Source organism: Ctenopharyngodon idella, chromosome 10 (assembly GCF_019924925.1).
Source record: "Ctenopharyngodon idella isolate HZGC_01 chromosome 10, HZGC01, whole genome shotgun sequence".
In the NCBI taxonomy this organism is placed as follows: domain Eukaryota; kingdom Metazoa; phylum Chordata; class Actinopteri; order Cypriniformes; family Xenocyprididae; genus Ctenopharyngodon; species Ctenopharyngodon idella.
In genome coordinates, this window is record NC_067229.1 from 44,507,137 (window position 1) to 44,522,742 (window position 15,606).

The 15,606-nt window shown below is 33.9% G+C and overlaps 2 protein-coding genes across 2 annotated transcripts; both read right to left on the reverse strand.

Moving 5' to 3' along the window:
* Positions 1 to 1,056: 1,056 nt before the first annotated feature.
* ess2 (ess-2 splicing factor homolog) lies at positions 1,057 to 7,148 on the reverse strand. Its single transcript, XM_051907607.1, has 10 exons — positions 6,736 to 7,148; positions 6,227 to 6,395; positions 6,009 to 6,098; positions 4,786 to 4,955; positions 4,573 to 4,690; positions 4,156 to 4,286; positions 3,942 to 4,044; positions 2,857 to 2,966; positions 2,595 to 2,710; positions 1,057 to 1,750 (listed from the first exon to the last, which is right to left on the reverse strand). Exons 1-10 carry the CDS (start codon positions 6,859 to 6,861, stop codon positions 1,468 to 1,470), a joined length of 1,416 nt encoding a protein of 471 aa, XP_051763567.1. The 5' UTR covers positions 6,862 to 7,148; the 3' UTR covers positions 1,057 to 1,467.
* Positions 7,149 to 7,956: 808 nt separating this feature from the next.
* Positions 7,957 to 15,103, reverse strand: stambpa (STAM binding protein a). The gene is made up of 10 exons (XM_051907609.1): positions 14,936 to 15,103; positions 14,172 to 14,386; positions 13,207 to 13,282; positions 13,014 to 13,109; positions 12,545 to 12,908; positions 12,296 to 12,420; positions 10,994 to 11,131; positions 10,791 to 10,903; positions 10,610 to 10,709; positions 7,957 to 9,756 (listed from the first exon to the last, which is right to left on the reverse strand). The coding sequence occupies exons 2-10, from the start codon at positions 14,372 to 14,374 to the stop codon at positions 9,700 to 9,702; spliced, it is 1,272 nt and encodes a 423-aa protein (XP_051763569.1). The 5' UTR covers positions 14,375 to 14,386; positions 14,936 to 15,103; the 3' UTR covers positions 7,957 to 9,699.
* Between the last annotated feature and the right edge of the window lie 503 nt (positions 15,104 to 15,606).

The following is a 15,606-nucleotide window of genomic DNA, read 5'->3' on the forward strand; positions in this document are numbered from 1 at the left end:
AGAACTTTCCATTCATCCTGAAAAAAATGTATTACGGTTTCCACAAAAATATTAAACAGCATATACACGTTATATATTAAACATCGATGATAGTGATAAGAAATGTTTTTTGAGCAGCAAATCAGCATATTAGAATGATTTCTGAAGGATCATGTGACACTGAAGACTGGAGTAATGATGCTGAAAATTCAGCTTTGCATCACAGGAATAAATTACATTTTAAAAACATTAAAATACAAAACAGTTATTTTAAATTGTAATCATATTTCACAATATCACAGTTTTTGCTGTATTTTTGATCAAATAAATGCAGTCTTGGTGAGCATAAGAGCATTATTGAAAAATCTTTTCACTCATTAGGGTTAGTTAGTTTGGGACCAAACTTATTAATTTAGCTTGAGATGGCACAATGCAATGTATACAAATATTGAAAACATAATATCACGTTACCTGCTTTAAATGCTTCATAGATCTCTTCTGCTTTAATGTCTATTTTGATTTCCACAGAGAAGCCGAGTGTGGTGAGGATTTTGTGAGTGTCTCTCTTCACGTTACCGTTCCTCTTGTTCAGACCTGCATCTGGAAAGTTCTTCAGTCTTGTTTTCTGTGAAAGGATATCTACAAAAAGACATCTTTATCTCTCGTCTGTCAAACACTGAGGTATAATGCAGAATAAGGAGAGTCTGTCTCAACATCATATAACAGGTGAGTCCAGCCTTAGTGAGGCTCATTTGCATGTCTTTAATGCCATATTTGGAGTGTTTCCTCCAGGCATTAACTGTGTCATCAGTCTGATCTACGCAACACTGTCAGTTTCCTGACAAATCAGAAGCTTCTGCTAATAAAATGTTGCTTTGCCAGCATTGTTTACTGTGAAAGGATATGTACAAAAACACATGATTTCCTTCCTTTTGTCAAACACTGCAATCACAGAGAGTAACTTCATCAAGGGAGCCTGTCTGGATATAAACTGTATGTATCCAGCCTCCAACCCAAAGATGGATTCAACAAATGGATCATGTAAAATGATGGTGAAATGATACAAAGGCACACAAATCTGTAGAACTCCTCTTTATTGTGCCCCTGAGATCTTGCAAGTCTTCAATATCATAAAAGATGCACAGAATTCAGGAGCACTGAATCAACTTTGTTCAAAACAAATCAAGAGTAGTAAAGTTCTGGAGAACTTGTGGATCAAATGAAAGTCTGATTCACACAAGAATCACTTGATGTGGATGATGCTGAAAACATATGCTAGCTAAATTAAAAATATAAAACAAAAATCTTACAAACTGTACATGTTTTAAGTTGCAGACATTTTTTTTAGAAGTCCAAAAAAAGAAGACATCTGAAACGCTGATGATTAATATAGATTCACAGTTGTTGTTTTTTTTTTTTTTGTTTAAAAAAAGAAGTAATTAAAAAAAGAATAAATATTTGACCCTGCCCATGTTTCAGTCTTTAGTTTCAGAAGTAATCTGCGGCTTTCCTCCGTTTGGGCAGCTGTAAGAGGTTGTCTGTGATGGAGGCTGGGTCCTGGGCGGCCGGTGTTATGGCTTTCCCAGGTGTCGGTGTGCTGGAGGGAGTGGCCAGGCTTCCGAGAGGAGTCTTCGAGCCGATGCTTCTGTGCGCAGGTGATGGGGTGTAGCTCGCCCTCAGGGCTTTATCTGTGTATTTACTGGACGATTTGTTAACTAGACGCTGAAGGGCGGGAGACAGCGCTGCAGGGCTCAGTCCCTTTGGAGTGAGGCTGTAAAAGAGCAATACGTACAAATGATCAGAAAAGAAATTGTCTTCTCGACATGTCAACAACACGAACCAAACTCTTCCAGGACGGGTCAAAGTAGATTTGTTTGGGAGCAACCAGTGAAGACCATAGGCTGGCATTATGCAAATCTGTTACAAACCTATGTAGGTTCGTGCAAGAAGTAAAACGAACTACTGACGACTCGTTTCAGCAGTTTAGAATCGGTTCTTTTGTTTGGGGCTCCATTTATTTTGGAATTACGAGGGAAAAAAATTGCGAGATATAGACTCGCAATTGTGAGAAAAGTCAGAATTGCGACTTTAATCTCACAATTCTGACTTTTTTTACATCTGGCAATTTTGACTTTTTCCTCAGAACTATATGATATAAACTCACAAATTGCGAGTTATAAAGTCAGAATTGTGAATTATAAAGTGAGAATTGCGTGATATAGTTGCAATTGAAAGTTATAAAGTCAGAATTATATAAACTCGCAATTGATATAAACTCACAATTCTGACTTTTTTTCAAATTTTTCATTTTTGACTTCCTTTTTTCTCAGAATTGCGAGTTTATATATCACAATTCTGACTTTATAACTCGTTATAGTCAGAATTGTAAGATGTTAAAAATATTAATATATTTTGTGACTGAGTGTTGCTGTCATTAAAGTAAACAGGAGACGAATAAATACATGTGAAAATTCTTGTTAATTTTCATTAATCTTTTCACTCAAATTGTTATACTGATAATTTGTAATAAAAAATGCTGATTAAACTAGAAAAAAAGGCAAAATATTAGCATTTTTTACAGTCTCAGTCTGTATGCCTCAATACTTTTTCTTTACCTTGCGAGGTTTTCAGTGACTTTGCGCAGCGCCTCCTGTTTCTTAGCTCTGTTTTTTGCTGCAGCCTCATTGGCCATTTTCAGTCCCAAACGCTCTCTTCTCCCAGGCTCTGGAATCTAAAAAAAACATCCATACAAATAAGCATTCATTATTTTTATTAAAAATGTTGGACAATACATTTTATGTAGTTTTCTTAAAATTGTGGATCAATAAAACTGAAATAGGTGTTTATATACACAAGTGCATGAAAACTGAACTATACCTTGAAGGATGGGCCGTGACTTCTCTCCACAAGGGGTGTTTCTGAGCCGTCCAGACGAAATGGGGTGCTTTCGATCTCACCCCACGTCATCAGAGGAGACTCTGCAACACCTTAAGAACAAACAAGCCATTCAGAAAAATATGACACGTGTACTTGTGTGTAAGTGTTAAAAAACTCTTCCATTTCAGAAGAATTTGAAGACACTTTTATATAAAGGCTTTTGCTTATATACTTTATTTTTAAAAATACTTTTATTATATATATATATACATATATATATAATTTTTTTTTTTTTTTTTAATTATTATTTTAATTAAATTCTATAATAATTATAGTAACAGGTAGGGTTGTCACATTACCTAAATTTCAGTAGTCGGTACCAATACCGATAAACTTTCGCAAAAACTGTAAAATACTTTAAAAATGTTCTAGTTCGTTGGTTATCACTGTCAATCTTCACAGTTTCTGATTCAATCGCGCATTTAAGGTTGTCAATCCAGAAACTTTCCAGTGTAGTTGGCAGCATCAAAAACTAAAGCCTCCCTTTATAATCCTTGAGGCTGTCAATCTCTAAAGCGGAAGTTCACTGAATTCTTGTGAAAACTCCCGTTATAAAAAAAAGATGTCTTAATTGTACAATGAATCTCTTATTTACATTGTGTTTACACTTTGTTTATTATAATGAAGCATTCGTGAGCAAAACAAAACCTTGAGTGTTGTCAGCGGTGTTAAGCGGATTCTGACTAACTTACTGACTAGCACCTCTGATTGGCCACTGCGTTCACGCGCTCAACAGATATAATTGTGATTGGATACAATCCTCAATGCTTTGAAAAACACACTGTAAATAGAAACTTGATGCTCAGCAAGTGCTCAAACAAACACAAATGAGAGCATTTGAAAGCAGCAACTATCAGTGGTTACCGAATACAGCTTTTTTTTTTTTTCAGTACCGACTGGTACCGGTAGTACCTGTACGTTTGACAACCCTAGTAATAGATTATGAATTTCTTTATAAAACTAAAAATATTTTTTATTGATGAGCTTATATCGATCAATTAATAAAACTAGCTCTCTTAACTCACCAGGAGCAGGGGACGGTTCTCCCTCAAATCCGTAACCATTTACTTTGGGGGATTCATGAGCCAGGAGATCTTTGCCGTCCGGACCAACCTTGCCTTGTTTAAACTAGACAGACAAGAAAGGCAGAGAAGAGAAAAACGCAATTAGTTTAGTCATTTTTTGTGAAAGAGTTTTATGATCTGAAGCTGACCAATGAGATGCAAAAGTCAGTGTTACCTGTGCATTGAGTGCAGCAGCTTGCTGGATTTGGGATTTGTTCAGGGCTTTAGAGAAGGGGTCGATATCAAAACGTGTGTTCTTGTACAGGACCTCCCGTGGCTTCTTGAACAGCGTGTCGTCTCTTTCACCTTTTGGGGAACAAAAGAAATACATGCATTTTACTGTATGGCTCTTTACCTATTAAGTTAATTTAAAAATTATATATTTATTTATTTTTGGGGTGAATAATATTTTATATTTTGAACTAAATATCTTTATACAGCAAGTAAATGACAGTAAAGACATTATAATGTTACAAAAGATATCTAGTCCAAATAAAACACTGCTCTTTTGAACTTTCTATTCATCAAAGAATTCTGTTAGTTCATAAAATGCAACAATACACTTATGGGGCTCCTCAATGGGAAACTTTACCTTCAGGATAGTACATGAGTGCATTTTTGGCCTTGTACTGCCAAGTTTCCAATCCTGCCTTGGTGCACTCAAGCGCCTGCTTCTCTGAGGATGGTAGAGCAAGGTTCTGCTCATGCCTCTTTAAATGACAGAACAATAATCATCATCAGAACTCAAGACAAGACTCACCAACACAAAACTCAATGATATGCAGTAGATATTACTGTGTCGTACCTCTCTGAATTCATTCTCCGCCTCATAGAGCCACGCGTGCCTCAGCTTGTTCTTGTCCTCCGCAAGCTCCATTATCTGCTCAAAGGATTCGTTGTCCTCACTCGTGTGTTTAGCCAGAAAGCGGTCCAGTGATGGAAGGTCCTTTTCCCCTGCTTTTTCACCATCTTTTCCTGAAACATAACATAGAACACCTGTAAGCATGTCTCATTTGGCTTTAAAATACCAAAAAGAAGCCTTTTTGAAATTTCACTAGGCATCTTCTGTGACCATTTATGATCAGAATTCATTCAAGAAAAACAGAGAAACTATTGTTTTTTCATGCATTGGTCAATTTTGAGATGGGCTATCAGGACTTACAAATTTATGTTACCAGTAAAAAGTGGCCTACGTTATTTTAAATGTATCTAGACAGTGACAGAGTGGAAACATATTCATCTAAAATAAATCTGTGTTTCAGTGTTAGAATCATGAATATTTTTTTTCTGGTGTCACCATTGTCCTGTGCATTGGGTTACCAGCACCAAGTTCAAGCCTATTCTTTACACCCCCAATGTAATACCAAATTTAGCATTTTAATCAACAGTTCATTTTTTGTTAACCTTTTACCATATGACTTGGAGTATCGCAATAACATTGTATCATGAGTTCAGTATTGTGATATGTATCGAATTGTGACATGAGGGTATTGTTACACCCCTATATCCTAAAAACATGGTGAAAATGTATTTGTTTCTGGCTGTTGACAGTATTTTCTGAATTATGGAGTGATAAAAATAGATATCCAAATTCCCTTTAATATGTTAACAAAATGAAAGAAGTAACTTGAACCAGGCTTTCTCCAATTTTCAGATGTCTGTTCTGGAAACGTATGTAAATGTGTGAATATTTGATAATGCCATGTTTGCATATTTAAACAAGAAAACTTATAATACATAGCAATTGTTTTAATGTACTGTGACTAATCAACTGTGGAAGTATGGTGATGTCTATTATAAAAAAATGTTTACTCTATTCATATGTGGTGTCTTGTTTTAAAGGGATAGTTCACCCAAAAAATGACAATTCTGTCATCATTTACTCACCTTCAAGTTGTTCCAAACCTGTATTCATACAGGTTTGTAACAACTTGAGGGTGAGTAAATGATGACAGAATTTTAATTTTTGTGTGAACTATCCCTTTAAGGTCTTATATTAAGGAAAACAGTTCTGCTGCAGTCACTTACCATCCTCTTTCGCTGCTCTGTGTTTGCTCCGTGAAGACGAGGGAGATGCATTTCGGCCATCTGGGGTCTCAAATGTTGAAGGCGTCACTTCTAATTGGGAACAAAAAGATTTGAAAAAGATTTTCAAATGTGTCAGCAGGTAATCGATGATGTGCAAAACACATTAGTGATTATAATTAATAATCAACCATGCACACACAGTAAGGAAAGTCACTCACGGGGCACATAGGTGCGTGGGGTGTATTTAGCCATTGCAGACCCGTATTTGATGGCTATCTCTCTCATCCGCTCCAGATCTCCATTCTCCTCCGCCTCCAGATAATCCTTCTGCGCTTGAAGTTTGGAGACATCTGGGAAAAAGTCCCTCTGGATGATCTTCTCCAAACTCTTCAGGAGAAATTGTGACAGATATACGTGTCATTAGCAAATTAAGACAGAAAAATCTATGCAGATATAAGTGTGTTGTTTACAGGTGACACATGGGAACTCAATCTGCTGTTGTTGGAGGTTTGGTATTTTGTGTAAACTGTGTGGTGTTGATGATCACTGTCTTTTTCGATAATAAAAACTGATCTAAAACTGTTCAAAGAACACATTTCAAAACCAAGCTTCACATTGACATAAACACTGTATAATTTAATGAATTACTGAATGGTTAAGTATAATACTATGGACTATGTCAGGGCATCCGTTGTATATAATGACAGTATATATAACATTGTCTTACCTCTATATATTGATCTTCATCGAGAATCTTCCTCTTCGGTCTCTTAGTCTCTTCCACAGGATTCCTGACAGCGACTGTTGTAACACCAGACTTCAAACTCAAAGCTTTCTCTTTGGACTCTTCCATATTTCTATTTTAATAGGTGAAACTATTAATTTACAGTGCGTTAAAGCCCAATTGCGTAAGACGTTGTTTACTTTAGCCTCTACTAAGTATCCTTTTTTCGATCTAATTTAAAGCCATTTGGGATGTCTTTAAAACGGATTTAACCTATTATTACGATAGTTGGCGCAAAATTGTAGTGATTGCAATCACTTATTCAAGAAAAATAACGAAAATCCATTTAATAACAACTGAACGTCGTCACATCGCACGCAGGAACAGTGTCTTCTTCTTCGCATTATTTCCACTGAACAATGAACCAGAGTAACTCTCTATCGCCACCTATTCACTAGCGACCGCATTTGCATGAACTTTGATATACCTAAAGGGTTAGTTCACCCAAAAATGAAAATAATTCCATGATTTACTCACCCTCAAGCCATCCTAGGTGAATATAACTATCTTCCTTCAGACGAACACAATCGGAGATATATTTAAAAATAGGCCTATCATTAGTCCTCCAAGGTTTATAATGGTTGCCCAAATTTTGAAGACAAAAAAATGCACCCATCCATAAAAAAAAAAAAAAAAAAAATCCATACGACTCCAGGGGGTTAATAAAGACCTTCTGAAGTGAATCGATGTATTTGTGTAAGACAAGTATCCTTATTTAAAACTTTATCAAGTAAAATAACGAGCTTCCGGCGCGACAGCCATACGCATTCGACGTACGTCCAAAAAGTGTTAACTTCCGCGATGTAGTATACAATGCCAAGCAGCTTAAAGGGTTAGTTTACCCAAAACGAAAATTACCCCATTTACTCACCCTCAAGCCATCCTAGATGTATATGACTATCTTCTTTCAGATGAACACAATTGGAGATATATTAAAAAATAGCCTGGCTCTTCCAAGCTTTATAATTGTAGTGAATGGGGGCACGATGTTAAAGCCCAAAAAAATGCATCCATCCATCATAAAAATAATCTATACAGCTTCAGGGGGTTAATAAAGGCTTTCTGAAGCGAAATAATGTGGTTTTGTAAGAAAAATATCCATATTTAAAACTAGTAACCCCTTTTACATTTCCAGTACATGTAAACACATCCCCACAGTGAACGTTAAGCAATAAACATATAGTTTATTTTCAGTCCATAAGTGCAATAAAAAGAAAGTTAGTTTTCAAAGCCTTTAATATAACTTAAGGCAAAACACCACAGGTGACATGAAAGGGTAGATATTTTAACTAATAGATATCATCATAGTTGATTAATCACAGTACATTAAAACAACAGTTTTGTGTTTCTGAAATGTTATGCTTAAATATGCAAACAAGCCATTGTATAATTAAATACGCACATATCTGCATACATTTCCAGAACAGAAATCTGGTTTTTACAGAGGGGAGTTGGGATATCTCTTTTTATCACTTCATAAATCAGAAAATACTGTCAACGGCCAGAATAAATAATAAAAAAGCGTAAGAAAAATCAAGCAAATGCTATGTTAAAAACATTCAGAATATAGACAGAAATATAACTGGAAAGTTTTCCCTGTAGTGTCTTGCCTAAATAGATATTTGAAGTGAAGGTATATTTGCATTTAACTATGTATTAATAAAAGATACAAAGCTTCAGAACCTTAAAATGAACCTCATGACTACAGGAAATTACATACAAAATAAGCTTTCAAGTCTAACAGCAAAATGATATGGAATGCAACAGAGAATAGTTTGGCTGAAAGAACATGAAAACGAATATGTTTTTGCTCCCTATGATCATCTGCCATCATGTTAACAGTCTGAAACATTAAAGTAGCATATGTCAAAATCACAGTCAGACTTCAAGAATCAGCTGATTCATTGTCACGCATATGAAGGATAGCATATGAGGATCTTTTAATCAACATAAAGGTCTGAAACATTTCCAGTATGAACAGAGGCAGAGGTAAAACAACGGCATATTTAAATCAAATATAACAGTAGTACACTATTAAGTGAATGGCATAAGTGATCCTGCACATGAGCCATGTCAATAAGCCTTCAGTCTTTTAAAAAGCTACAAAATGGACATCACTGCAAAAAAATGATTCTATTACTTGGTATTTCTGTCTGGTTTTCCTTCACAAACATACAGTAATTCATAAATCAAGATAGGTTATTTTCCTTCTCAAATAAAAGTAAGATATTAAGTGTTGTTTTCTAAAAAATTTATCAAAATTAAGTGAGTTTATGCTTAAAACAAGAAAAATATCTGTTAATGGGATAAGAAAAACACACACACACACACACACACACACATATACATATATATATATATATATATATATATATATATACATACATACACACACACAAGCATAAACTCAATTAATTTTGATACATTTTTCAGAAAACAACACTTAATTTTGTTACTCAAGTAAATGTTTCTTGATTTAAAAATGTTTAGATATTTGTACTGGAAAATCTTTTTTGCAGTGAATACCGTAACGTTTGTTTTTAGGTGAAATGTGTAATTTCTACAACATCAAACAGAATTAACCGTTTTTAAATAAATGGAAGCTCACAGAAGCCATGCATTTCTATTTTTCTGTTATGCTTTCTTGAGATCTTACCTTTATTTATGCAAATTTGTTTGATGCTGCTGGTTCTAAAAATTACACACTTCAACTTTAAGCTTTTATTGGTCACATTTGGATATTATTTTTTAGAATTAAACCAATAAATACAGACTGCTAAGATGCGATAATAGAGGCCAAGTGTAGCAATGATCGGCGCTGGACTTTTTTTAACCATTAGAAGCTCCTTGGTCTGTCACTGTGAGGTCAAGAGCAAAGGCACATGTTTCGAAGCAGCAGCAATGGCATCACCGCAAATCCAGCACGGTCACACTTCCGTCTGTGATGGTGACGTGTTGACTAGCCTGAACACAAGACACAGACACAAAACCTTCTATATGGTGCACATACAGTATAGCTTAAGGACACAGTAGATCGTTCAAATTGAATTAAGTAGTGAAGTTAAACATTTAGAGGTTTGTTAAAATCAGGGGTTTCCAATCTTTTAGATGGCATGTACCACATAGGTCCTGAAAAGTGAAGCCAAACATTTTGATTGCCCCCTGGTGGCTGGCTGCAGTCATTTTTAGTTTTTTTTAAATATATAGCTAAAATATTAAAAATTTAATTTGTATAAAAAATGATTTTTATTTCAGTTTTAGTTTTAGTTAGTTTTTAATTATTTCCAGTTAATAAATTTAGTGCTTCAACTTAAACTTATTTCAGTTTATTTCCAAGGCAACATTTCTAATTTTCGTTTAGTTAAATTTTTTCAACTAATATTTATAATGTATTTTATTTCAGCTTTATTTCAATTAACAGAAATGTTTTTAATAGTTTTAGTTAACAATAACTGGTGTGATGGTCCCCCATCCTAAAATTTAAAAGGCAGCTATATATTTTAATATATTAAGACCAAATTTATAGAGAGAAAATTATTATAAATATGCATAAAATAGCATAACATTTGTATTATCATTACATTATGTTTTTTTTTCTACTCACTCTATTACTGCTGTACTGTATAATTTATTTAAAATTTTTTTTAACAATTTATTTATTTGAATCAGTGTTTTTTTTTTTTAATTAATTAATTAATTTAGTTTAATCTTATTATTTATTTATTTTTACATTGTTTTTCTTTAGACTTTTCCCCTAGCACTCCCCGGACCAGAGTTTGAAAACCCCTGTTTAAATCACTAATAAGGCATCACTCACGGAGAACAGGGGCGGCTCCTTTGGATGCGGGTGGAATCCTCTTTGTTTGCAGGAAGAGATCTCGTCCATCCCGCAGTCTGTCAGCCGAAAGTAGCCCGTCCTGGAGCATATGTTATCAGACTGTTATTGTTCCATTTTATCTGCTAACTATCACCCAAACTTATTAGTACAACATACATACTCGTTAAATTTAGGTGAGCACACAATGGCTATAGACTCTGGAAGCATCATTTGATAAGAGCAATGTGTGTGCATGTCCACACTGGATAAAAAGGCCGTCTGGGTCGGATGGGTCTTACAGAAAAGAAAAAGAGAGGTTGATTATTGACAAGCTACATAATTGTCATATTACAAGTCATGTTTTCTGTACAGAAAACACCTTACATGAATCCAGCCCAGAGTAATGAGATCATTCTGATCCTGGATCAGGAAAAGTTCCTCCTCGTTCTCTGTGTCACAGTAATCTGGTCCTCCACACTGCTTGGGCACGATCACGTGTGTCACTGTGAAGGCGTTCTTCATCTGCCAACACAAGCAAACCGTTTTGTGCTTTATTCATAATACAACAGATTTCTTCAGGTAAGTTATTAAGGTTGGAGTTTGCCCAATTTAAATTATATTCAAGAGATAATAAGTGAGATTTATGTACACTACCGTTTAAAAGTTTGCTGTCAGTAAGATTTTTTATTTTTTTTGAAAGAAATTAATTTTATTCAGCAAGGATGCATTAAATTGATCAAAAGTGACAGTAAAGACATTTGTATTGTTACAAAATATTTATATTGCAAATAAATGCTGTTCTTTTGAACTTTCTATTTATGAAAGAATCCTGAAAAAAAAAAAATGTACCATGGTTTCCAATAAAATTTTAAGCAGCAAAACTGTTTTTAACATTTATATTATATTATTATTTTTATTATATATATATATATATATATATATATATAATTATTTAAATTAACTGATAAATTAAAGACAAATACTACCTTAAAATAATATTAAATATAATAATAATAATAATAATAATAATAATAATTTTAAAGTATATTATTTAAATGATAAATTATTAATACATCGTGGCAGTATTATCTCTAATTTATGCTGTTAATTAAAAATTACTGTATTACAGCAATGTTTTACTCTATCAAAAAAGGTAACAACAATCATTTGTTAACATTAGTTAATGCTTTAACCAACAAACAAACAATTTTTTATATAATTTTTTAACATTTCTTAATGTTAGTTAATAAAAATGTTCATGTTCATCTTAGTTCCAAGTGCATAAACTAAACTAATGTTAACAGATAAAACTTTGGATCTTAAAAATGTAGTAGTAAATGTTGAGATTAACATTAACTAAGATTAATAAATGATGTAAAAGTATTGTTCATTCTTAGTTCATGTTAACTAATGTAAAGAATATCCTGATTAAAACATAAAAAATGAGAATTTGGGTTAAAATCTGCTTATATATATATATATTATATATATATATATATATATATATATATATATATATACACACACACACACACACACACACACATTTATTTTCCTTATTCAAAATAAAAACATTTTCTTTAGATTTGGGGTGAAATATAAGCCAGGCATGCTTTTTATGATAGCTAATATATATATAACATTATTTTGTCAGTCTGTTTGTGTCTGAAAATGTTTTGCACGTACCAGCTTTCCACAGAGAATCCCACAGGTCTCCACCGCCCGTGCTGTGTTGGCATCTGCTAGTTTTAAAAACCTTTGGCACAGCTCGGCGGGGACAGAAAGCTGCCGCAAGCCATTTATCAACGCACCTAAAACAACACACACCATATAATTTCAACATAATGACAGGACAATAAAAGTATTAGCAATGCCACGCAAGTCTGTGTCAAACAATCAGTGATGAATAAGGAAGTGCAAACTGAGAGCTCTCACTGTGTCCTGCACTGACTGGAGCACTAGGCTTCAGGGAGCGGTCAAACGCGGGGAGGCCTGGAGTTGGAGAGACGTGGTTTGGGGTTCCCCCGGGGGGCGTCAGTGGTGAAAATGAGGCCTGTGGAGGTCCTTGTACGTCGGGCACCAGGATGTCTCGGGGAGAGACAGGTGTCGCTGGGATGCTGAACTCCTGCACGATGCGCTGGCGCTCCTTTTCCAGCTCCTGTCTGCGGATCATCTCCTCAAAGGCGCTGAGCTGCTGCTGCTCGCGCTGACGCTCCTGCAGTTCGGCCAGTCTCTGTTGCTCAGCCTCCAGCTCCCGCTGCTTGGCCGCTTCTCGAGCCTGGGCCTCATCCTCCGCTCTCTGCCAGGGTTCACACACTCGTCAATACACACATTTGAATTAGTTTGTAGGTGTAATTTAAGAAAAATCCGCCCCTAAATGTTACTGTAATTGTAATAAACCCACCTTTCGGACAAGATATTCAGCATGTTCTTTTTCATACTGTTTGAGAAGCAACTTTTTCAGTTCCTCAGCTTTCGGGAAGGCGATTTCCTTTAATTTCTGTGGAAGGAAAATAAGGGATGTTAGTTAGCTTGGGAAATTCTCTCACATGAAAATTTAAAAAACTTTCCCCAGAAAGAGGAAAATCACATCTTACCCTCATCGTTTCTTTCTTCTCAGGAATGTTGGCTGTTTTATATTCCCGATGTCTAGGAAGTTTTTCAATAAACAACCTAAAAGGAAGTAAAATGTATAAACATTCTTTTTAAAATATTATTTTTATTATTTAAAAAAAATATTAATAAATATTTATTATTTATATGTAATATATTATAATATATAATATTTATTAATATTATTTTTAATCTATTTAATTTGATGTTTATTAATTTATTTCTAGTACATGAAGAAATGTATTTCTAATAAATAACAAAATCACTCAAATCAGGGTTTTAAACTGTATTTAGATGATATCATAAATTTTGTTCCTCTCTTCTCAAGAAAATTGTCTTTTTATATTGCAGGCTTTTCAATAAACATCTTAAAAGGGATGTAAAATGCATGAACATTATTGTATATTTTCAAAATATTTTTTAAATAATTTAATTTATTTTTAAATAATATTATATATATATAAATTTTAAAATATAATAATTATTATTTATATTAATATTATTTTTAATCTATTTAATTTTGATGTTTATTGAATATTTATTTGTAGTATATGAAGACATTTATTTCTAGTAAATAACAAAATCACTCAAGTCAGGGATTTAAACTGTATTTAGACATTCTGTTTTTAGTAAAATGGTTTCAAAAACTGCAAATCTCATATAAAGTAAATAGAAAAATAAAACCAAATTTAAAATAAAAAATAAAAGTCAGCTCATATTAAATGTAGTTTGACCTCCTGGGGTTAACAATCAATATTTTATGATGGTTAAGCACCTCTTTTTACTTTCCATTAGTTTAAAAATTGAATTTGAGAGTTTCAGGTGCTAATGGAAATCACCTTTTTTCCCTCCTTTTTTTCATTAGGAGAACAGTATGAATCTGATTTGTGGAATCAATAACTAAACTGCCAGGCAATTGACACATTCAGCCTGTTCTTGCTGTACTTACGTGATGTACTTATTGTACAGAATAAAAGCATGCTCGACATTCCCCTCGTCTGCATAGATGTTGGCCATTCGGATGATTTCCATCCCTGAGCGGAAGTATCGGCGGGGCGGCACGTCCTCACTCACGTCCACAGAGCTGCCCATCTTGGTGAGCGCGCGGACCCTCTCCTCAGACGACAGACTGGAGTCACTGTGCTCAGACATGCTGTCTCCTGCCTGCAGATCAATAACACACTCTCAACACACTGCAATGAGTTTGACTGATAAAGCTCCTTTCTTTGGGAGGAGCTATTTGTATTGTAAGGTTAATGGTTTTACTCTAAGGCAGTTTATAGTGGTTTCAAAAATTATTGGACACTTTATAATGTCTGAAGGTCATTGCATTGGATATCAAAATATTAAATCAAGTGTTACTGTAAAACTGTAAAATCCTTTAGGGTCTTTTCTCAGAACTGGTACAGGTGTTGTTGTTTTAACATAAAATAAATGTCATTTGGTTTTTTATATTCATTAATATTTTTATACATCTTAAGTGTTGGTAAATTGTCTAAATACATTTTGGGGCCTCTATATGTAAATATATATACATACAGCTGTACATTAATTTGCATTATATGTAAATAAGCTGGGAGACTTCATGAAATACGACTTTAAACTTTAACTTTGACTTTAATGAGTGTGGTGGCACCCATTATTGACAGGCCAACCAGCTAAAAACAAAGAGAGCAAGATTAGTCTCGCATGAATGTAAAATAACTTTCCTACCTGATTTCACCGCACTCCTTTACGCTCTCAAAGACGCTTTGATGTAATTATCTCAAATATATTCTTCATATTTAGACATCGTGGAATACAAAGCTTGGTGTGTATCATAACACTTCCTGCATCGTATGGAAAAACCCCGCCCACTTCAGTCAGCTGATGATGAAGTAATGCCTCACAATGACCAATCGCGAAAGACTTCCACAATATTTTTAGAGCTCCTGGCTCCTATCACTATGATGCTTGTACTTTCTGTAATGAAGAAAAAAAAGAAAAAGAAAACCTCTAATTTATGTACCGTTACTTTTAATTATACTTTTACGCCTTATTTTTGAAATCAAACAATGCATTAAATGTGCTATTGTTAGTCTTTTTATTGTGTGAGCTTAATTGTGCATTCATAAGCAAAAATTCTTTAATCTTTAAATAATAAAAAATAAATGTACTGTTTCCAATTACACTATCAACTTTTATTTTGTATGGATGCATGATAGAATGCAGCAATAATAATCTTTTGAGGTTTTTTTTTTTTTTTTACTAATATACCAATTATATACCACTTTTAATGTCAATACATCACTCTATAAATGAATAGTTTTAAATGGAACTTTTGTAAAATACCATAAATCAGCAGTTTGTGTATATATTATATATATTTATTTATATATAATTTT